This window comes from Neoarius graeffei, chromosome 6 (genome assembly GCF_027579695.1).
Source record: "Neoarius graeffei isolate fNeoGra1 chromosome 6, fNeoGra1.pri, whole genome shotgun sequence".
In the NCBI taxonomy this organism is placed as follows: Eukaryota; Metazoa; Chordata; class Actinopteri; order Siluriformes; family Ariidae; genus Neoarius; species Neoarius graeffei.
The window spans coordinates 39,425,112-39,448,068 of NC_083574.1; the positions used below are offsets into that span (position 1 = coordinate 39,425,112).

A 22,957-nucleotide genomic window follows, 5' to 3' on the forward strand; every position below is an offset into this window, starting at 1 on the left:
ATTAACATTAAATGAAATAAGCATGTGGTCATAGATGGGGAGATCGGCTGCAGAATAATTAGAGGGAGTAACACCAGAGCAACAGATAAGGTTCAAAATATGACCTTTCGAGTACATGGGAAAATCAATAAACTGCTGCAGCCCGAAGCTGTCTAAGCAGGATATGAAGTCTTTGGTGAGGTAGTTATGAGTATTATCAATATGTACATTAAAGTCACCAAGCAGAATTATAGTAGGGGAGAGGGAGGAAATGTGAGCGAGGAAAGCAGAGAATTCACCGATAAAGTCAGAGTTGGGCTTAGGTGGACGGTAAACAGTGGCAACTATGGTCGGAGATGGACCATTCAGTTTTATGGCAAGAGACTCAAATGACGGGCAAGCTGTCACAGAGACAGGTGAGACTTTCCAATTCTCATGATAGATCATCACAGGACCTCCCCCATGGCCGGTGGCACAGGGCTGACAGATGTAAACAAACCCAGGGGGGAGTTGCTTCATTCAGCTGGGAAAAGTCACCAAATTGTTGCCATATTTCAGTCAGACACAAAAAGTCATACTTGCAGTCATTGATGAGGTCCTTGAGGAGATGTCCTTTGCCCGAAAGTGAGCGTATGTTAAATAGTCCGCAGTGGAGATCACTGTGGTCGCTCGTGAAGGAAGTATTAGCCGACCTGGCTAGGCTGGCTAGTACACCATGGTCCACTCTCCTGGTGGAATTTCTCGGTTGATGGCAAGATGAAGTCCAGATGGAGTTGATGGAAGAGGAGTCATCAATATTGAAGCTCCGTTGGGACCCACGGTGAATGTATTTCTGACGAGGAAAACGAGCGATGTCAGGGCAGAGCTGCAGTACCAGTGGTGGAACAGCCAAGTTAAGGCAAAGTTTCAGAAGCTCAGCAGCCGAGTATTGGAGCAGGGCTGGTGACTTCATCAGAAGGAGCAGGGCAATCCAGAAGAACATAGACCACACAGCCAACCTGTCGATCTACACTCTGGCTCGGTAGTCGGATCCAGAAGACAGAAGCAGCCAGTCGAGGAGTGAGAGCCAGGGCGTCACAGGTAGGCTAATAAAGCCACAAACATGGGAAAATCCGATATGAAATGATGCCATAATGGGAAATACGCAGAGTAGCAGTGATAGGATAGGAATGACCATCACAAAAGTAAAGATTGCAGATAAAAATTAGAGCAGCGGCAGTAATTCGCGCCAGTGTTCGCTCAAGCCGGAAGACTGGCTGTCACTAAATGAACAGCTGATCACACCGAGGTGCTCGCTGACCACCAATATTTATTACTTTGGTCCTGCCTTTCCTTTCTTTCGCAACATAACGTCTTTTCTTCTTGCTTTCTGTTACTTTAGTCAGTCTTTCACGTTTCATTCGCACACTCACGTCCTCCATTTTTCTCTCCTGCTTCAAACTTGTATCCCGCAATGCCTTGCATGTACGGGAAAGCCCACCACATGATGCATGACGTAGTATCTTGAATTGGGTCATGGTGAAGCAGGAAAAAATAGCAGAGAATTTAAGGCCATGTGGCCCTAAATTCATTAATTGTTCTATTAAAAAATAAAAGAAACCTCATAAAATTGGAAGTCTGTGATTTGAATTCAGTAGGTTTTGGTCCACTAAACAAAAATAATTAGGTGTCAAGGAAAATTCTTTTTATGACCTACACTTGAAAAATCTGAAAGGCGGTCTAGCTTTAATGGTCTGTAGCCTTGTCTGTGAAGTCGAGGAATGCCACTGAGAAACATTTCCATTACAGTGTGAAGCTTTCTTTGAACCATGAAAAGTGAGGTCCTCTCTTACACACATGGGCTTTCACATTCTAATAAAACTATGCCAACAAGCCCAAGACAATGAGGCAGTATGTAGGACAACACCAGTGTAGAGACATAAACATGTACATGAAGGATAGTGTATAAGGAGTATTGGTCTTTTAACTCCTCACACTAATATAAGACAGAGACCAAAAAATACTTTGTCAATATGATTGTGTTTTTCTTATTGCTTCCAGTCTAAAGTTAATAATCCTCAGTTTCATAACTCTAATTTTCAATAAAAATACAGCTTTACGACAATGATAGACTACGCGACCTCATACTGAACCGCTTCTATAGTCGTGTCTTGGGTGTATAACAAAATTAATGTTGCATTTTTTTTTTCTTTTAAAAAAGAGCCTAACTGCAAGTAACCTGCAGGATCTTTTTCACCATGAACGCACCATTTCAGAGGAAGGCATATTTATGGAGCAGCAATGAACCTTCTCCAAGTCAGAGGTCACTGAACAGGTTACTTCTCGAAACGCTTGGGGTTCACACATGTGCTCCACAAATATGTATGTTCAAGCATTTGATATGTTTATATTCTATAATAAGAACACACATTTATTCATAGAGATGTAATACCTCTGAATTGAACTATTCTCTCCAGGAAACCATCATACTCTGTGTAATTAAATGCAAGTGCTGTATAAAATCCTTGTTACTCACAGTACACTTCTACAATAAAGTCAGAATGGGTCTCATTTAGAGTTGCTATACATGGATCCAACTACAGGGGGCGCGCCAACACTGGCAAAATTTTCGAGGACTTGTGATGACATACTTCACCACCAGACAGCAGACTCGTCTAATTTTTAATAAATTTTTATCCTGAAGACAATGTGGTTCAAATAAATCAGAAAATAAATGTATATTTGTTGATTCTTGTGTGTGTATACAATTAGATGCATGCAAACCTTCTGATAATAGAAATGTAATCGATTTTACACAGTAATTATGAAATAGTATTGAAATGATTGATCCATATGAAGTTATTTAAACTTTAAATAATTCTAAAATGCAAACAGAGCACAACACTGATAGACATGAGTGGAGTACTGAGCTTAAAGTGCATATCACGGGTAAATTCAGGCGCAAGATCAATGTAATTCTCCTATTTTATATTAAAGTTTGGTCAAATATCTGTCACATTTTGCATTTTGTGCAAATTTTTTACCTTGCGCAATACCAGAAAAATTCAGTTGAAATCCAGCCATTTGAGGCGAATTTGTCCGCCTCTGAAAAAACTTGCCATTTGGATTTTCCAGGAAACATTGATTTTCAGGGGTGGCACGGTGGTGTAGTGGTTAGCGCTGTTGCCTCACAGCAAGAAGGTCCGGGTTCGAGCCCCGTGGCCAGCGAGGGCCTTTCTGCGTGGAGTTTGCATATTCTCCCCGTGTCCGCGTGGGTTTCCTCCGGGTGCTCCGGTTTCGCCCAAAGACATGCAGGTTAGGTTAACTGGTGGCTCTAAATTGACCGTAGGTGTGAGTGTGAATGGTTGTCTGTGTCTATGTGTCAGCCCTGTGATGACCTGGCGACTTGTCCAGGGTGTACCCTGCCTTTCGCCCATAGTCAGCTGGGATAGGCTCCAGCTTGCCTGTGACCCTGTAGAATAGAATAAAGCGGCTAGAGATAATGAGATGAGACATTGATTTTCGTGACGTCGCGTGCGGGACGCCTCCTTCTGAATCCTACATCAACATTGGTTTGTTTATGAGAAAACCACCTGGTGGTTTTCTGCAAATTTCTTCAACGGTATCATGTAATTATTAAAATGGTTAACAGATGTATCGTAGGAGGGTGTAACAACACCAATCTTGATGGGATTAGTACTCATCGTTTCCCAAAAGGCCGGACAATGAGAGAGAAATGGTAGCGCTTTGTGCGAGGCACCCAGAAAAACTGGCTATATGCTACAGACTACAGCATTCTATGCAGGGCTCACTTTACAAGGCCCGCCGACTTTGAGAACTATTTGCAGTGGGAAATGGGCTTCGCGAGGCAACTTGATCTGAAAAAAGGCGTAGTTCCATCTGTTAGAATGCCCAAAGCAACACTGTCTCCATCTGTGTCAGCATCACCAAAGGAGCCAGCCGTGTTCGTCTCCCCTGACAAAAAGCAAAGTGCCACATCCACTGAGGCCCTCGAAGCCGAGGACCAAGCAGAGCCAAGAAAAAGACCAAGAAAATCGGCAATTCACAAGTTGACTGTTGCCAGGGTAAGAAATAAGAGAGACTATACTCTAAATTAGGTGTTCCTGTGTTTATGTGGTACACAGATAATGTTATTTATTGACACACACAAAAGTAAACAACACGGAAGCGCTGGGTGACAATACACATACTTCACATGTATCAAGGGATATGCGTGTCAGGGCTTGAGATCTTGGGACCTGTCAAACACATTAAATGTATATACAACCCTGCTTAGCTGATTCCATGTGTGTAGCTTATGAAATCTTTTTCCTACAATAGCCAGTACTCTTCTAAATGAAGAAATATCTCATCTCATTATCTGTAGCCGCTTTATCCTGTTCTACAGGGTCGCAGGCAAGCTGGAGCCTATCCCAGCTGACTACAGGCGAAAGGCGGGGTACACCCTGGACAAGTCACCAGGTCATCACAGGGCTGACACATAGACACAGACAACCATTCACACTCACATTCACACCTACGCTCAATTTAGAGTCACCAGTTAACCTAACCTGCATGTCTTTGGACTGTGGGGGAAACCGGAACACCCGGAGGAAACCCACGCGGACACGGGGAGAACATGCAAACTCCGCACAGAAAGGCCCTCACTGGCCACGGGGCTCGAACCCAGACCTTCTTGCTGTGAGGTGACAGCGCTAACCACTACACCACGGTGCCGCCCACAATTCCATATTTCAATGCAAAATCGCTAGCTGCTAAACTTGGTCTACACAGACTGTGCACTGAAACCATGCAAGCTCGCGCAGTCTGCTGGTGCTTCCGCAGGTGATGTCACGAATCTGGCTCCAGACTCGCTTGGGATTTTTCCGGACGCGTTTTTGTTATTTTACTTTTTTCTGCTGTAGACAAATGGCCTTGTGCAAAATTACCTTTCTGGATGAGTGTGTAAAGGGACATACTTTCATATTTAAAAAAAAAAACGAAATTGGTCCAGGATATGCACTTTAATGTATTATTCTGTATGGTATCATATAAATTAGTAATAGTGGACACTGCAGATGTTCCAGAATGCAATTCATCTATACAGTGTAGTTATGCTGAATCATGGCAAATACTTGGTTTGGCTAATTGGCAGTTATTCCTTGAAATCGAGTCATATATGAGCTGATGGCCGACGAGGTGCATAGCACTGAGTTGGCTATCAGCCATGTACAACAAGATTGAGTGGAATAACTGTTTTATTCTATCCACATTCACTGGATTTTGAGAAACGGAGCATTTTTCTTTTTCTTTTTTTGCAAATTCGACAAATAAAAGTGTGGCAGCGGGGACGTGGTCAAGCGTCGGTCTGTGAATGGAGGGCGGAGTCAGGGAAGGTAAGTGGTGGAATCACTGCACCTGATGGGAATTAACCTGTGTTTGTGTGTCTTCCCCAGTGACCGTGCCCTATAAGAGGAGAGGGAGCGCGGAGGAAGGGGGCTACTCCCGACCTGGATACCTGTGTGTGTGCGTGCGTGCATAGTTAAAAGCTGAACAGCTAAAATAAACGGGTTTTGAGAACTCAGTTCTGGCCTGTCGTGCTTCTGTGCTCCGTCCTGGGTTTCGGCACCACTGTAGCAAGTGTTCTAGGTGGGTGGAGCACAGAAGCACGACAGGCCAGAACTGAGTTCTCAGAACTCGTTTATATTAGCTTTTCAGCTTTTAACTATACACGCACGCACACACACAGGTATCCAGGTCAGGAGTAGCCCCCTTCCTCCGCGCTCCCTCTCCTCTTATAGGGCACGGTCACTGGGGAAGACACACAAACACTATGGGGTGCCAAGTGTCACCGGGCCCATTTCATGGACGAAATGCATTTTGTCCATCACAGAATGCATTTCGTCAATCACAAAATGCATTTCGTCCACAGAATGCAGTATGGTAGATCACGAAATTAATTTCGTCCATCACGAAATGCATTTCGTCCCACAAAATGCATCTCGTCCATCACGAAATTTGTATAGCTTAAGCACACTTTTAAAGCACTTGAAAGCACATGTTTTGAGACAGTAGACCACAGTCTGGCTTACCTTTGACCTGATGATGGTGTTGTTTGTGGGTTTAATGACCTGCATCTCCTGAACAAATCCATATCGGTCCCTGGCCTCCTTCTTCAGCGTGTCCCAGTAAATCCCACATCCTTTCCTTGATTTTAACATAACTTGTCTTTATTTCTTTCTCTCTCGAACTCTGATTCTTGTCCTCTGCTCCTGTGTCTTTTACTATGCTCAATGAATGGTTTGTTTACTTTCGGTGCACTGGTCACATGGCGGCCATATCCCAGAGTGCAACGCGTGTGCCCGAGCCACATAAACGGGGATGGGGTAGGCCCATAGACATGTATAAACCTCGTACAACACTGCCACCTTGTGTAGCCTACTGGTCACGCAAAATGTGCAAACAGGTCATAAAAGATAATTTGGAAAAATGGCACAATCAAAGGTCTTGTGTGGACAGAATGCATTTCGTGATGTACGAAAGGCATTCTGTGATTGACGAAGTTCATTTCGTGATCTACCATACTGCATTTCGTGGACGAAATGCATTCCGTCTGACGAAATGCATTCTGTGATGGACGAAATGCATTTTGTGATGACGAAATTCATTTCGTCCACAAAATGGGCCCGGTGACACTTGGCACCCCATAAAACACAGGTTAATTCCCATCAGGTGCAGTGATTCCGCCACTTACCTTCCCTGACTCCGCCCTCCATTCACAGACCGACGCTTGACCACGCCCCCGCTGCCACAAAAAGCTTTATGCAAAACATCTGACAAAATCATTTCCGCTTAGGTGGACTTCTTAACCTATCAATGGCTGCACAAATTGACTTTAGTGTTGTTCTTTTGTAGAAAGTGCCATCTTGCTGTCATGTCGAGGTACAGAATAGCTTTAGACATTTATTTAAAGCTATACTGCCTTTCAGATTTTTCAAATGTAGGTCATAAAAAGAATTTTCCTTGACACCTAATTATTTGTGTTTAGTGGACCAAAAGCTACTGAATTCAAATCACAGACTTCCAATTTAATTAGTCCCCCCATGGAACAATTAATGAATTTTAGGCCACATGGCCCTAAATTCTCCACTGTTTTTTCCTGCTTCACCATGACCCAATACAAGATACTGCGTCATGCATCATGTGGTGGGCTTTCCCCGTTCATGCAAGGCATTGTGGGATACAAATTTGAAACAGGAGAGAAAAATGAGGGACGTGAGTGTGTGAATGAAACGTGAAATACTGACTACAGTAATGGAAAGCGAGAAGAAAAGACGTTATTTTGCGAAGGAAAGGAAACGCAGGACTAAACTAATAAATATCGGCGGTCAGCGAGCACCGCAGTGTGATCAGCTGTTTGTTTTACGACAGAATGATGTAACTGTCAGTGCACAGTCAAAGGTAAACCTGTAGATGGCAGTAATGCAACACTGTGGATGCCAGCTGCTGGAAAACCCAAAAGAAGAAGACGAAGGTAAACCTGCACATGCGCACATGGACTTCCTCTGTCTGCTTGACTGTACAAAGTGAGCGATTTCATGCACATTATTTGCTCGGGAATCCCCTCAAATTAAATAACTTCCCAGCCACAGAATGGCCTGGGGTTTTTTGGGGGTTTTTTTTGAGATATTGCACAAATAAACATATCACAATGACCAAATTTCAGAGAGAACTAAATTTCACCGATTTTATGAAATTGAAAGGCCGTCTCGCTTTAATTCTTCCTTGGATATTTCAGTGATGTAATTTTCAAACTTCTTTGAGCTTTTGAACTAAAAAAAATCAAGTTTTAATGCTTAAAGATGAAGAATGTAAAGAAACTGGTGAAATGACAGTAGCAATTTGTGAAAAATGCTACAGTATAATAATAATTCTTGAAAAATAAAAAAGATATGTTCTTACCATCAAATAATTTTATTCCATATTTTGTTGCCTTTTTGTAGTTTTATTTTTTGTAGTTTTGCTTTTGAGTAGTTTTTATTTCATCCTCAGTTATTTCAGCAACACGCTCTGCCATTTTGTTTTTCTCTAGTCACTGTATATGAGCTGATAGCCTAGTAGTAGAGTAGCCAATCAGAGCCTGTGATTGCTCATATCCAGTGAATCTACTTAGAATAATTAGCGATATCCAAGATGACAAGTGCAATGGCATTAAGAGGAGTTATTAACATGAAAGTTGACACTTTAGAGTGTACAGATGAGGACAGAAGAGAGCAGGACAGACTAAAGCACTGCAGCATCACTCCCTTGAGGTAGACATGGACCAAGAGCTCATTTCCATTGGCACCGCTATCAGCAGGTAGTCGAACAGGATTGTGGGTAATGTAGGAGACTGTTGACCAATGTGAAACTTGAGTAACAGCTTACTGAAAGAAATTTAAACTAAAAACAAATGAAAAAAATCGGGATTTAATTACAAAATAAATCTTGGATGGCATTTTAGATTGCATTTAATTATATATATTAAAGAACTGAAGGCAATTTTTTGTATCAAAATTCTCATCTCATCTCATTATCTCTAGCCGCTTTATCCTTCTACAGGGTCGCAGGCAAGCTGGAGCCTATCCCAGCTGACTACGGGCGAAAGGCGGGGTACACCCTGGACAAGTCGCCAGGTCATCACAGGGCTGACACATAGACACAGACAACCATTCACACTCACATTCACACCTACGGTCAATTTAGAGTCACCAGTTAACCTAACCTGCATGTCTTTGGACTGTGGGGGAAACCGGAGCACCCGGAGGAAACCCACGCGGACACGGGGAGAACATGCAAACTCCACACAGAAAGGCCCTCGCTGGCCCCAGGGCTCGAACCCAGGACCTTCTTGCTGTGAGGCGACAGCGCTAACCACTACACCACCGTGCTGCCCGTATCAAAATTCTATTTGTCTCATTTTATTAAATATCGGAATGCATTTTTGATCGCTATTTTGTCACTGCTATAGCAAGTTATGAGTGTTTGAAATACGCTCTGTAATACATCAGTCCAGATGTCAAAGCAATGGCTGTAAACGAGATTCATTGAGACCTGTGTGAGACATCGTAGGATGGAAGTAAAACGTACAGCGGAAATCAAAGTGACGAACATCTGCCGACGTCATCAAAAGACGCGCGCGCCCTCTTTCGAATGCTGACGTAATCAAGCAGGAAGTTTTGTTTGTTTTGATAGCAATCAGGAAAGTTTGAAAAAAGTAGGCAGTAATCGTCATTTAAACTCGTTTTTGTGCAACATTTCGTTTGGAAAACAGTTTTCAAAATGGCGGCACTGACACCTGGCTGACACTTCACGTTTTGAAGTCTCGCACAAGTCTCGTGAAGATCGCGCGGATAAGCGACGCCTGCCGTGGACCAAACGAACTAAATCCAACATGGCTAAAAACCGAATAGGCCGATAAGTATAACATTTAATGCAATTAGTTGCCAGTACGAGTCACGATATAAGGTTACTAAAACCAAAAACGTAATTGAATAACACATTAAGAAATAAAGCAAGTTTAAAAATGACTTCAGTTCTTCTTTAATATGCAAATTGTTCAGGGTGAATTTTTCTTTTAAGGCTAAAGCAAACATTCTACACGAACACATACCTGTCACACTGTGGACCTCAACTCCTAATCCAGGGTTTCATCATCTCCTGAATGGACTACTGTGATTTCCTGGCTGACCTTCAATCATAAACAGATGGTCCAAAATGCAGCAGCTGGTCTGGTTCTCAACCAGCCCAAAAGCATACATTACACCTCTCTTAACCTTGCACTATTAATGCTTGCCTTTAGAGCTCATGTTGAAATAACAATCACCTCCATATATTCACTTAGAGGACCCAATACTACAGCTGCTCCACTATAGTCTGCAAAGAAACATTCTTTGAAGTTGCCATCATTACCTTACCCATACATAGATCATCCATGGTGGAAAGCGGTACCTATCTCCATTTGTCTTGTAAAACCTCTTGAGAACACTGGATCATCTCAAGCGAATAGACTCATATGCCCGAACTAATACTTTTTACTCTTATTTTTTGTTCGAGGTCCAAGCACTTAATTCCATCTGCCTATAGTGGCATTAAAAGTTATTGTTTGAGGATTTAGTTTCTAAATATATTTCAGGTCAATCAAATTGATTAGGACTTACACTCACTGGCCACTTTATTAGATACACCCATCCACCTGATGTTTCATGCAGTTCTCTAATCAGCCGATCCCTTGAGAGCAGCACAGTGCATCAAATCATGCAGATACAAATCAAGAGCTTCACTTAATGTTTACAATGTTCAAACATCAGAACGGGAAAAATTGTGATCTCAAAGTGTGACTTTCACTGTGGCATGGGTGTTGGTTTGAGCCACATGGACTTAGTCTGGCTAACGCGACTTCAAAGCTCTGCGAGCATTTGGTCTGGCAAAGATATTAAGCCCAACCGTTTCCCAAAGGCGTGGTTGACCCACCTCCCTGAAATGCCTCAGTTTGCTACTGGTCGAAGCCAGAAAAGGCTGTGACGAAGCTTAAACCAATCACATCACGCTTTCCTCTGACGTATGTGACACGACGGAAACTGCTTGAGTAACAGGAAGAAGATAAATACCTCCAGGGCTGCTCTTTGCTCTGTTTTTAATGAGAACTTCCCGTTGAATGCTTTCAATACAACATCTACCGCTGTGTCAAAGGCTTGCCGCTGCTCCATGTTCGTAATGTTTTTAGTGAATGAAGCGCTTCCGGCATAGATTCTGTAAACAATCTATGGCTTCCGGTTGCAGTTCTACTACGTCACTGCCTTGAACACGCCTCTACCCAGGGCCGTTGGAGATGCTCAAAGTTGATTGGCTCCCGATTTTTCGGGAGCTTGGAAGAGCTGGAGATAGCTTGCCTTGCCAGACTAAGCTCGCAACAGGCCCTCGTGTTGCGTCACACTTAGGATGGGCGGGCCCAGGCTAACATGGACTGGTTTGAGTATTTCAGAAACTGCTCCTGATCTCCTGGGGTTTTCACACACAACAGTCTCTAGAGTTTACACAGAGAGAATGGTGTGAAAAACAAAAAAACACTGAATGAGCAGTGACAGTTCTGTGGGTGGAAACAAACGCCTTGTTGATAAGAGAGGTCAGAGCAAAATGGCCAGAGTGGTTTGAGCTGCCAGGAAGGATATAGTAACTCGTAGCAACTCTTTACAACCGTGGTGAGCAGAAAAACATCTCAGCATGCAACAGCAGAAGACCACATTGGGTTCCACTCCTGCAGCCAAGAACAGGAGTCTTAGAATCAAGAACAAATTTCTGTTAAAGTGGCCGGTGAGTGTATGTAATGTGGTATGGTGGTGCTAAGGGTTGTGTTGCCACCTCAAAGGATCCTCCAGGGTCCCCAGTTGGAGTTTACTAAGGATGATTGAATGAATTAATGGTGTAAAGAACTGTGGATTAAAACATCACAAAGGGTTAAATAGAGACCTTTTTTTTAAGAAACTGAATAGCTTTGATCCATCTCTAAAAATGATAACTAATGTTCACTGTGGACCATATTCAGACTTGGGTGACACACATAGTTAGTACATATTGTACATACGTTTTCAGACCTTAGATATAGCTACAGGCTTTAGCCCGATATATACAATTATGTTGGACTGAGCATAAAATGGGCACTATTTTTGGAAAGAATGAAAAAGGTACATAATTACAGTACATTCCTGCAAAACTTCATTCTTTGTGTTGCTACAAAATATTAAGCAATAGTACATCTAGTTCAGGGGTGGCATGGTGGTGTAGTGGTTAGCGCTGTCGCCTCACAGCAAGAAGGGCCGGGTTCAAGCCCCGTGGCCGACGAGGGCCTTTCTGTGCAGAGTTTGCATGTTCTCCCTGTGTCCGCGTGGGTTTCCTCTGGGTGCTCCGGTTTCCCCCACAGTCCAAAGACATGCAGGTTAGGTTAACTGGTGACTCTAAATTGACCGTAGGTGTGAGTGTGAATGGTTGTCTGTGTCTATGTGTCAGCCCTGTGATGACCTGGCGACTTGTCCAGGGTGTACCCCACCTTTCGCCCATAGTCAGCTGGGATAGGCTCCAGCTTGCCTGCAACCCTGTAGAACAGGATAAAGCGGCAAGAGATAATGAGATGAGATGAGACATCTACAACCCCAATTCCAAAAAAGTTGGGACAAAGTACAAATTGTAAATAAAAATGGAATGCAATAATTTACAAATCTCAAAAACTGACAGAACATAGACAACATATCAAATGTCGAAAGTGAGACATTTTGAAATTTCATGCCAAATATTGGCTCATTTGAAATTTCATGATAGCAACACATCTCAAAAAAGTTGGGACAGGGGCAATAAGAGGCTGGAAAAGTTAAAGGTACAAAAAAGGAACAGCTGGAGGATCAAATTGCAACTCATTAGGTCAATTGGCAATAGGTCATTAACATGACTGGGTATAAAAAGAGCATCTTGGAGTGGCAGCGGCTCTCAGAAGTAAAGATGGGAAGAGGATCACCAATCCCCCTAATTCTGCGCCGACAAATAGTGGAGCAATATCAGAAAGGAGTTCGACAGTGTAAAATTGCAAAGCGTTTGAACATATCATCATCTACAGTGCATAATATCATCAAAAGATTCAGAGAATCTGGAAGAATCTCTGTGCGTCAGGGTCAAGGCCGGAAAACCATACTGGATGCCCATGATCTTCGGGCCCTTAGACGGCACTGCATCACATACAGACATGCTTCTGTATTGGAAATCACAAAATGGGCTCAGGAATATTTCCAGAGAACATTATCTGTGAACACAATTCACCGTGCCATCCGCCGTTGCCAGCTAAAACTCTATAGTTCAAAGAAGCAGCCGTATCTAAACATGATCCAGAAGCGCAGATGTCTTCTCTGGGCCAAGGCTCATTTAAAATGGACTGTGGCAAAGTGGAAAACTGTTCTGTGGTCAGACGAATCAAAATTTGAAGTTCTTTATGGAAATCAGGGACGCCGTGTCATTCGGACTAAAGAGGAGAAGGACGACCCGAGTTGTTATCAGCGCTCAGTTCAGAAGCCTGCATCTCTGATGGTATGGGGTTGCATTAGTAAGTGTGGCATGGGCAGCTTACACATCTGGAAAGACACCATCAATGCTGAAAGGTATATCCAGGTTCTAGAGCAACATATGCTCCCATCCAGACGACGTCTCTTTCAGGGAAGACCTTGCATTTTCCAACATGACAATGCCAAACCACATACTGCATCAATTACAGCATCATGGCTGCGTAGAAGAAGGGTCCGGGTACTGAACTGGCCAGCCTGCAGTCCAGATCTTTCACCCATAGAAAACATTTGGCGCATCATAAAATGGAAGATACGACAAAAAAGACCTAAGACAGTTGAGCAACTAGAATCCTACATTAGACAAGAATGGGTTAACATTCCTATCCCTAAACTTGAGCAACTTGTCTCCTCAGTCCCCAGACGTTTACAGACTGTTGTAAAGAGAAAAGGGGATGTCTCACAGTGGTAAACATGGCCTTGTCCCAACTTTTTTGAGATGTGTTGTTGTCATGAAATTTAAAATCACCTAATTTTTCTCTTTAAATGGTACATTTTCTCAGTTTAAACATTTGATCTGTCATCTATGTTCTATTCTGAATAAAATATGGAATTTTGAAACTTCCACATCATTGCATTCTGTTTTTATTTACAATTTGTACTTTGTCCCAACTTTTTTGGAATCTGGGTTGTAGTTCAACTATCAGTACATACTGTATCAAGTACTCTTTTATAAGCTAGCAACCAATAAAGGTGGGTGTTACCCATGCTGCTAAGTTCAGATATTTGCCCTGATATCATGATTAAGCGTACTTATTGTGACTGGGACGATGACTTTTCATCTTTCTTCATGAACAATCAGCCTTAAAGATAGACTGCCTTTCAGATTTCTCAAGTGTAGGTCATAAAAAGAATTTTCCCCAACACCCGATTACTTTTGTTTAGTGGACTGAAAGCTACTGGATTCAAATCACAGACTTCCAATTTTATTAGTTTTTTTTTTTTAATAGAACAATTAATGAATTTAGGGCCATGTGGCCCTATATTCTCCACTATTTTTTTCCTGCTTCACCATGACCCAATTCAAGATACTATGTCATGCATCACGTGGTGGGCTTTCCCCGTTCGCACAAGGCATTGTGAGATACAAGTTTGAAGCAGGAGAGAAAAATGGAGGACGCGAATGAAATGTGAATGCCCAACTACAGTAACGGAAAGCGAGAAGAAAAGACTTTATGTTGTGAAGGAAAGGAAACGCAGGACCAAACTAATAAATATCGGCGGTCAGCGAGCACCTTGGTGTGATCAGCTTTTCGTTTAGTGACAGAATGATGTAACTGTCAGTGCATGGTCAAAGGTAAACCTGTAGATGGCAGTAATGCAACACTGTGGATGCCAGCTGCTGTAAAACCCAAAAGAAGAAGAAGAAGAAGATAAACCTGCGCATGAGCACACAGACTTCCTCTGTCTGCTTGACTGCGCGAAGCAAGCGATTTCGTGCACATTTTTTTGCTAGGGAATCCCTTCAAATTAAATAACTTCCCAGCTACAGAATGGCCTGATATTTTGTGAGATGTTACAGAAATAAACATCTATCACAATGACCAAATTTCAGAGGGAACTAAATTTCATTGATTTTATGAAATCAAAAGGCCATCTAGCTTTTATATGAAATATTGGATGTTTCTTTGAAATTTTTGCCTGCTTTTCATTTGTTTATTATTAGTCTAAATTGTATTTTTATAATTGTTTCTTGCTTTTATGCTATATCATATTTTAACTTAAAGCAAGTCTGGTAAAATACAATTTGCTTCAGTGCACATTTTCTATCCCCTTTTTTTGTTTGGTTTAGGCTTCAAGGGATCGTTCAGTGGATTGATTTTCAAACACATTTTATGTAAAATTAGTCATAGATTTGAAAAATCAAACGTTCATTTTTGGAGACCAAATAGTTGTCTATTTATTTATTTATTTATTTATTATTATTATTATTATTTTAAAGAATCCCAGATGGCCTACTTGTGGTAGTGATTTATGCTATGACATCAGGTAGTGGTCGCTTGGAGCAACTCAGCTGTTTATATTCTCTGTTTACATTGTAGTTTTGCTAGTTTTACAAGTATTTTTACCGAATTTATCAGTTTTTATATACACTACCGTTCAAAAGTTTGGGGTCACTTTGAAATGTCCTTATTTTTGAAAGAAAAGCACTGTTCTTTTCAATGAAGATCACTTTAAACTAATCAGAAATCCACTCTATCCATTGCTAATGTGGTAAATGACTATTCTAGCTGCAAATGTCTGGTTTTTGGTGCAATATCTCCATAGGTGTGTAGAGGCCCATTTCCAGCAACTCTCACTCCAGTGTTCTAATGGTACAATGTGTTTGCTCATTGCCTCAGAAGGCTAATGGAGGATTAGAAAACCCTTGTACAATCATGTTAGCACAGCTGAAAACAGTTGAGCTCTTTAGAGAAGCTATAAAACTGACCTTCCTTTGAGCAGATTGAGTTTCTGGAGCATCACATTTGTGGGGTCGATTAAATGCTCAAAATGGCCAGAAAAATGTCTTGACTATATTTTCTATTCATTTTACAACTTATGGTGGTAAATAAAAGTGTGACTTTTCATGGGAAACACAAAATTGTCTGGGTGACCCCAAACTTTTGAACAGTAGTGTAAAAGCCACAATGATGCTAAAATGAAAGCACAAGCTGGAACTATACTGCATTTCTGCAGCGAAAATACAAAGTGTGCTTGCTCAGCTGGAGCAGAGGGTCACCGACAGAAACTGGATCCCAGCAACCACTACCTGATGCCATCACATACGTGATGTAGTCTAAAAAATTCTAAAAAAAAATAAAAATGCATTTTTCTCAACAACGATTTGGTCTCTGAAAATGAAAGTTTGATTTTTTTAAATCTACGGCTAATTTTACATAAAATAAGTTTGAAAATCAATCTGCTGGAGGATCCCTTTAAAGGAACGTGCTTGTGTTTAAAGGTGTTGGTCTAAAAGGAAAAAAAAAGTTGTCTCAAGAGCTCAACACAAGAAACCCTGGCAACCTCAGAGGCATAAACTACACATGGAAATGTAACTTTAGAACCTGCAAAAGCCCAGTCTGAATACTTGGAACTTTCCCTGTGTAAATACTGGTGCATAAATCCTAATTAGGTTACTTACAGTTTCAGTACTGCATTCTTTTTAAGGAATTTTGTCCAGATCTGTTCATTAAGCCCTTGCCTTTACCATCATGCCATCCATCCTGGACTTTTTTCCTGTGACACCTGTTGAATGACTATAAAAAAATTTTAAAAAATGCCACAAAGAAAGTGCCCCAGTCTCGATCAGAAACTAGAGCAGCACACGTTCTTACAAGAAACATTTATTAGAACATTGGAATACATGCCAAAACAAATAATTTACAGCAGCATTTTTTTTCCATCGCTCTCCCTCTTTTCCATCCAGTTTTACCCAACTGCTGTGGAAGTGTCCATTTCTGTCCAAGGTTCATTGACCATTCATATACTGTTTTGAGTTGCATTTCTCATTGTAAAATAGTGAAAAATACACAGTCTGACCTGTGAGATTCCCAGGTCCGGGTAGTGGATACATCATTTGTGTGAGCTACAGTGGGAGAGAGTACCATATGCCATAGGCAGCAATCCAGCCCTTAGCTAACACTGTATTTGTGACATGTCTAAGAGTAGGAGTATGTCTGCCTCAACGTAAATGTGGACTGTCGGGAGTCTATGGCCGTACGTGGCACTCACAACGTTACTAACTAGCTACTGCAAATGCTAGAAGAAAAAACGGGGTGATAAGAGCATTCGCATGCAGGTTGTACAAGTTTTATCTTTCTTCCCAAATATTTTACAGTATATTCACAGCTACATTCTGGTGTTTTTACATACTTGTTGTGATATTAAACCAGTATACTTTAAAGTGGGAATATGAAAGCATCCTGTCCTGTCTGTCTTCTCGAAGTTTATTTCTTTATTTCTGTACTAAAGGGAAAAATCAGGAATAGAAGACTGTTTTGTTTTGTTTTCCCAGTGAAAAACTCCACGACACTTTCAACGACGTGTTCAATTCTTCACAATAATACAATGTGGGCTGAATACAAGTTGAGGATGAGTGTCAGATCAAATGTACAGCAAGAAGAAACACATAAAATGCACATGAGTGATGGTTTAATGAGGTCACATTTGGTAATGTTTTACCTTCTGAAAAGATCTTTTGATAACGCAGGATTCTTTCCCATGAATTAAAACAAATCACCACCCAAGCATGTTAAACCTGACGCATTACAAAGCGCTGACACTGGAGACGCCTTTCAAAATCATATTATAAATTCATTCAGTCTTTTCCTTACAGACAACTTCACCACATCAATAATTAGATGCTTTTCTTATCTTATCTTTTCTTTCTTTTTTTTTTACATTTTAAATCGATTAGCCTTGCGTTATGTGGAACATCCACCAGACAAGTTCCTGTGAGCGAGTGATTATTATTCTATCCACATTCACTGGCTATGAGCAATCGTGTGCTCTGATTGGCTACTCTACTACTAGGATATCAGCTCATATACAGTGAGTAGAGAAAAACAAAATGGCGGCACGTGTTGCTGAACCAACTGAGGAAGAAGTAAAAACTCTACTCAGAAACAAAACTCCCCAAATTATCAAGCATTTAAAAGAAACATAAATGGCTAAAAGAATATCTTTTTTGTTAGTTTGCTTGTTTGTTTTTGCCCCCCCCCCCCCAATATTTCCTGTTCCACACTCCAGCGCAGTCGGTGGCAGTAATGCACCTTTTAAGTTGGCTTGCCAACCCTAAAAAAAACCTGAAGAAGAAGAGGTAGAAGAAAACCCCGAAAAACACACAAAAAAGCAACAAAATATGGGATAAAAGTATTTGATGGTAAGAATGTTTTTTTTTTTCTTTCCAGACTTATTATTACCGCATTTTTCACAAATTGCTCCTGTCATTTCACTGGTTTGTTTACATTCTAAGCGGAAATTATTTTGTCGGATGTTTTGTATAAAGTTTTATTTATCGAATTTGCAAAAAATAAAAATGCTCTGTTTCCCAAAATGGGGCGGCACGGTGGTGTAGTGGTTAGCACTGTCGCCTCACAGCAAGAAGGTTCTGGGTTCAAGCCCAGTGGCTGACAGGGGCCGTTCTGTGTTCTATGTTCTCCCCGTGTCCGCGTGGGTTTCCTCCGGGTGCTCCGGTTTCCCCCACAGTCCAAAGACATGCAAGTTAGGTTAATTGGTGGCTCCAAATTGACCGTAGGTGTGAATGTGAGTGTGAATGGTTGTTTGTCTCTATGTGTCAGCCTTGCGATGATCTGGCGACTTGTCCAGGGTGTACCCCGCCTTTCGCCCGTAATCAGCTGGGATAGGATCCAGCTTGCCCACGACCCTGTACAGGATAAGCGGCTACAGATAATGGATGGATGGACATTTCTCAAAATCCAGTGAATGTGGATATAATAAAACAGTTATTTCATTCAATCTCGTCGTACATGGCTTATCAGCTCATTTGATTTCATGGAATAACTGTTAAATGTCTTCGAATGAGTGCATTAATATAAACCTGCTTGCTGCTGCTATCAAAAATGAATCAGCACCTTGAAACCAGTTGGTTTCAAGCATTCAAGAGTGCCATGGTATAAACAGTATTATTTGATGTCACTTTCTGTCGGGTTTTATATCAGATTTCTATAATAAGGGTATATTGGAAATCAAAAAGCAGCTCTGATAAAGAAAACTAGAGTACAAATGTTTAGTAGTTCAGAAAACAGCGGGTCAAGTGAGAGGACATGAAGAGACAGCATTAATAAAATAACTCTATATTATGTAATATTCTCATATATATAATTCTGACAAAGTACAAAATTAAATATTACTCTACAAAATAGCTGAAGGATGTACAGTATTTATGTCGGAAAGCTTATTGAGGAAAGGGAACACACACTGTGTATTAGTGTCGTGGCCAAATGCTTTTGGAGCAGTTAAAAATAAGGAGAAGGAAAATAGTGGGTTGGAAAAAGCGGGCACTGAGACACGCTGGATCTTCACTGGGAAAGAGTTTGACTCAGTTTTGTTCTGCAGATACACATTTAAGGGGTTTATGCAGTATATATGCACACAAGTTGAATCAGTGGCCTTCAGCTACGCCTTTATTCTGACAGACAGAAGTACGTCTCGTAGAAGTTCATTTCATTCTGTGTGATATTTACAGAATATTGTCGCTGCGTGTTATTATCCATTCTGGGTATGAGTAAATTTTTCCACTGGAGACTCCGGGATTTTTGAGTCTGAATCAACAGCTCTGAGTGTGAGTGTGTTTTGCCTCCAACATGCACTCTGTGTGCAGGATGGGTGGAATATTCTATTCACATTTCCTGTGTGTGCCTCTCACAGTCACAGTCAGTGGAATGGTCAGAGTCATTTCTCTTTATGACATTTGTGTGTGTGTGTGTTTGCAGTTATGCGGACATGGGGTCACACACTGCGAGGTGCCCGTGGTATCTCGTGGGTCCTACGATTGCGCCCTTTCTTACTGTCCTTCACGAGCTTCCATTTATTGGAGTTGGACTGGCTCGTGTGAAGAAGCTGGGCAGTTTGCGATTGGCCGGCGTGTAGGTGATGGCCTTTTTGCCTCCGCTGCTTCCTCTCTTTCTTCCACACTTGCTCACATAGCTGATCCACACTGTTGGGGCCGGGCGGGTCGATCAGAGACAGGAAGTCCTGGTACCATAGTTTGGTATGTGAGGAGTGGCTGGTGTCTGAGGGTGGCCGTTGTATGAGGTCGTCCAGGTGATTAGTGGGGATGATGTGAAGCGTCAGGCGCAGGAGTGTCTGGATGAAACCATGTTCCACTGCGTGGCAGTAATACACACCCGAGTCCTTTGGAAGCAGACTTCGGATCAGTAGACCCTGTTCTGTTCCCATCACTCGCTCGTCGAACTTTATCTAAACACACACAAAAGAGATCAGACTATCTGGCCTCTGGATTTTTCTCCTTCTTTCATACATACACGCCCCAGATCCAGCTCAGTAAAATAACATCTTTACGAAATACATTTACTTTTAGGTTGTTTTAATATGCAGTACCAGTCAAAAGTTTGGACACACCTTCTAATTCAATGTTTTTTTCTTTATACTTCATGTCTTAAAGGAACAGTCCACCGTACTTCCATAATGAAATATGCTCTTATCTGAATTGAGACGAGCTGCTCCGTACCTCTCCGAGCTTTGCGTGACCTCCCAGTCAGTCAGACGCGCTGTCACTCCTGTTAGCAATGTAGCTAGGCTCAGCATGGCCAACGGTATTTTTTGGGGCTGTAGTTAGATGCGACCAAACTCTTCCGCGTTTTTCCTGTTTACATAGGTTTATATGACCAGTGACATGAAACAAAGTTCAGTTACACAAATTGAAACGTAGCGATTTTCTATGCTATGGAAAGTCCGCACTATAATGACAGGCGTACTAACACCTTCTGCGCGCTTCGACAGCGCATTGATATCTGAGCTCTGTATCAATGCGCTGCCGAAGCGCGCAGAAGGTGTTAATACGCCTGTCATTATAGTGCGGACTTTCCATAGCATAGAAAATCGCTACGTTTCAATTTGTGTAACTGAACTTGTTTCATGTCACTGGTCATATAAACCTATGTAAACAGGAAAAACGCGGAAGAGTTTGGTCGCATCTAACTACAGCCCCAAAAAATACCATTGGCCATGCTGAGCCTAGCTACATTGCTAACAGGAGTGACAGCGCGTCTGACTGACTGGGAGGTCGCACAAAGCTCGGAGAGGTATGGAGCAGCTCGTCTCAATTCAGATAAGAGCATATTTCATTATGGAAGTACGGTGGACTGTTCCTTTAAAGTGGCATGGTGGTGTAGTGGGTAGCACTGTCGCCTCACAGCAAGAAACTTCTGGGTTCTGGCCGACAGGGAGTTTGCATGTTCTCTCCGTGTCCGCGTGGGTTTCCTCCGGGTGCTCCGGTTTCCCCCACAGTCCAAAGACATGCAGGTTAGGTTAACATGGGGCAGCCATGGCCTGAAGCTTGGGCTGACGTGCCCTTGAGCAAGGCACCGAACCCCCAACTGCTCCCTGGGTGCTGTAGTATAGCTGCCCACTGCTCTGGGTATGTGTGTGTGCTGAATGCTCACTTGTATGCACATGTGTGTTCACTGCTTCAGATGGGTTAAATGCAGAGGAGGGATTTCACTGTGCTTGAGTGTACGTGTGATAAATAAAGGCTTCTTGTCTTTTTGTGTTGTCTTATCTTAATGATGGATGTCATTTCTCTTTACTTAGTTGTTTGGTTCTTGGCATAATTATGGATTACTACAGTTGTGGAATCGGGCGACTTACTGTATTGTTATTATTTACTGTTTGATCTCAAACGCATTAAGAAGGCAAGGCAAGAAAAGTAATTGCACTTATTAACTTTTGACGAGGCACAGCTGTTAATTGAAAAGCATTCCAGGTGACTACTTCATGAAGCTGGTTAAGATAATGCCAGTCGTGTGTAAAGCGTCATTAAGGTAAACGCTGGCTACTTTGAAGAATCTAAAATATGAAACATATAATTTGTTTTATAACACTTTTTTGTTTACCACACAATTCCATATATGTTTAATATGTTATTTCATAGTTTCGATGTCTTCAGTATTGTTCTACGATGTAGAAAATAGTCAAAATACAGAAAAACCTATGAATGAGAGTGTGTGTGTGTGTGTGTGTGTGGGGGGGTTTCCAGTCTTTTGACTGCTACTGTATGGATGTGATGTCAGGAGTCCACATACTTTTGACCATATAGTTAAGAAAATGCCAATAGTGTGCAAAGCGTCATCAAGGGAAGCAGTGGCTACTTTTGAAGAATCTAAAATATGAAATATATTTTTTGTTTTGTTTTTTTAACAGTTTTTTGATTACCAGATAATTAATACGCTACCGTTCAAAAGTTTGGGGTCACCCAGAAAATTTTGTGCTTTCCATGAAAAGTCACACTTTTATTTACCACCATAAGTTGTAAAATGAATAGAAAATATAGTCAAGACATTTTTCTGGTCATTTTGAGCATTTAATCGACCCCACAAATGTGATGCTCCAGAAACTCAATCTGCTCAAAGGAAGGTCAGTTTTATAGCTTCTCTAAAGAGCTCAACTGTTTTCAGCTGTGCTAACATGATTGTACAAGGGTTTTCTAATCATCCATTAGCCTTCTGAGGCAATGAGCAAACACATTGTACCATTAGAACACTGGAGTGAGAGTTGCTGGAAATGGGCCTCTATACACCTATGGAGATATTGCACCAAAAACCACACATTTGCAGCTAGAATAGTCGTTTACCACATTAGCAATGTATAGAGTGGATTTCTGATTAGTTTAAAGTGATCTTCATTGAAAAGAACAGTGCTTTTCTTTCAAAAATAAGGAAATTTCAAAGTGACCCCAAACTTTTGAACGGTAGAGTAATTATTCCATGAAATCGAGTCATACATGAGCTGATAGCCGACGAGGTACATCGCACCAAGTTGGCTATAAGCCATGTATGACGAGATTGAGTGGAATAACGGTTTTATTCTATACACATTCACTGGATTTTGAGAAACAGAGCATTTTTATTTTTAGCAAATTTGATAAATAAAACCCTTATACCAAACGTCTGACAAAATAATTTCCGCAAAATGCAATAATAATAGTTCTTGGAAAAAAAAAATATATATATACACACACACACACACACACACACACACATGTTCTTACCATCAAATATTTTTATTCCATATTTTGTTGCTTTTTTTGTATTTTTTGCGGTTTTGTTTTTGAATAGAGTTTTTATTTCATCCTCGGTTGGTTCAGCAATACGCTCTACCATTTTGTTTTTCTC

General features: G+C 41.5%; 2 protein-coding genes across 2 annotated transcripts in view; both read right to left on the minus strand.

Annotated features, from left to right (window-relative positions):
* Positions 1-6,201, minus strand: part of LOC132887878 (enkurin-like) — a 34,559-nt gene extending 28,358 nt beyond the window's left edge. Inside the window, exon 1 of the mRNA XM_060923630.1 lies at positions 6,051-6,201. Coding sequence (XP_060779613.1) covers positions 6,051-6,112 — 62 coding nt within the window. The 5' untranslated portion in view covers positions 6,113-6,201. The remainder of the gene's footprint in view (positions 1-6,050) is intronic.
* An 11,605-nt stretch (positions 6,202-17,806) lies between these two features.
* Positions 17,807-22,957, minus strand: part of sema3ab (sema domain, immunoglobulin domain (Ig), short basic domain, secreted, (semaphorin) 3Ab) — a 102,116-nt gene continuing 96,965 nt past the window's right edge. Inside the window, exon 17 of the mRNA XM_060923629.1 lies at positions 17,807-20,024. Within this exon, the coding sequence (XP_060779612.1) occupies positions 19,554-20,024 (471 nt within the window). The 3' untranslated portion in view covers positions 17,807-19,553. The remainder of the gene's footprint in view (positions 20,025-22,957) is intronic.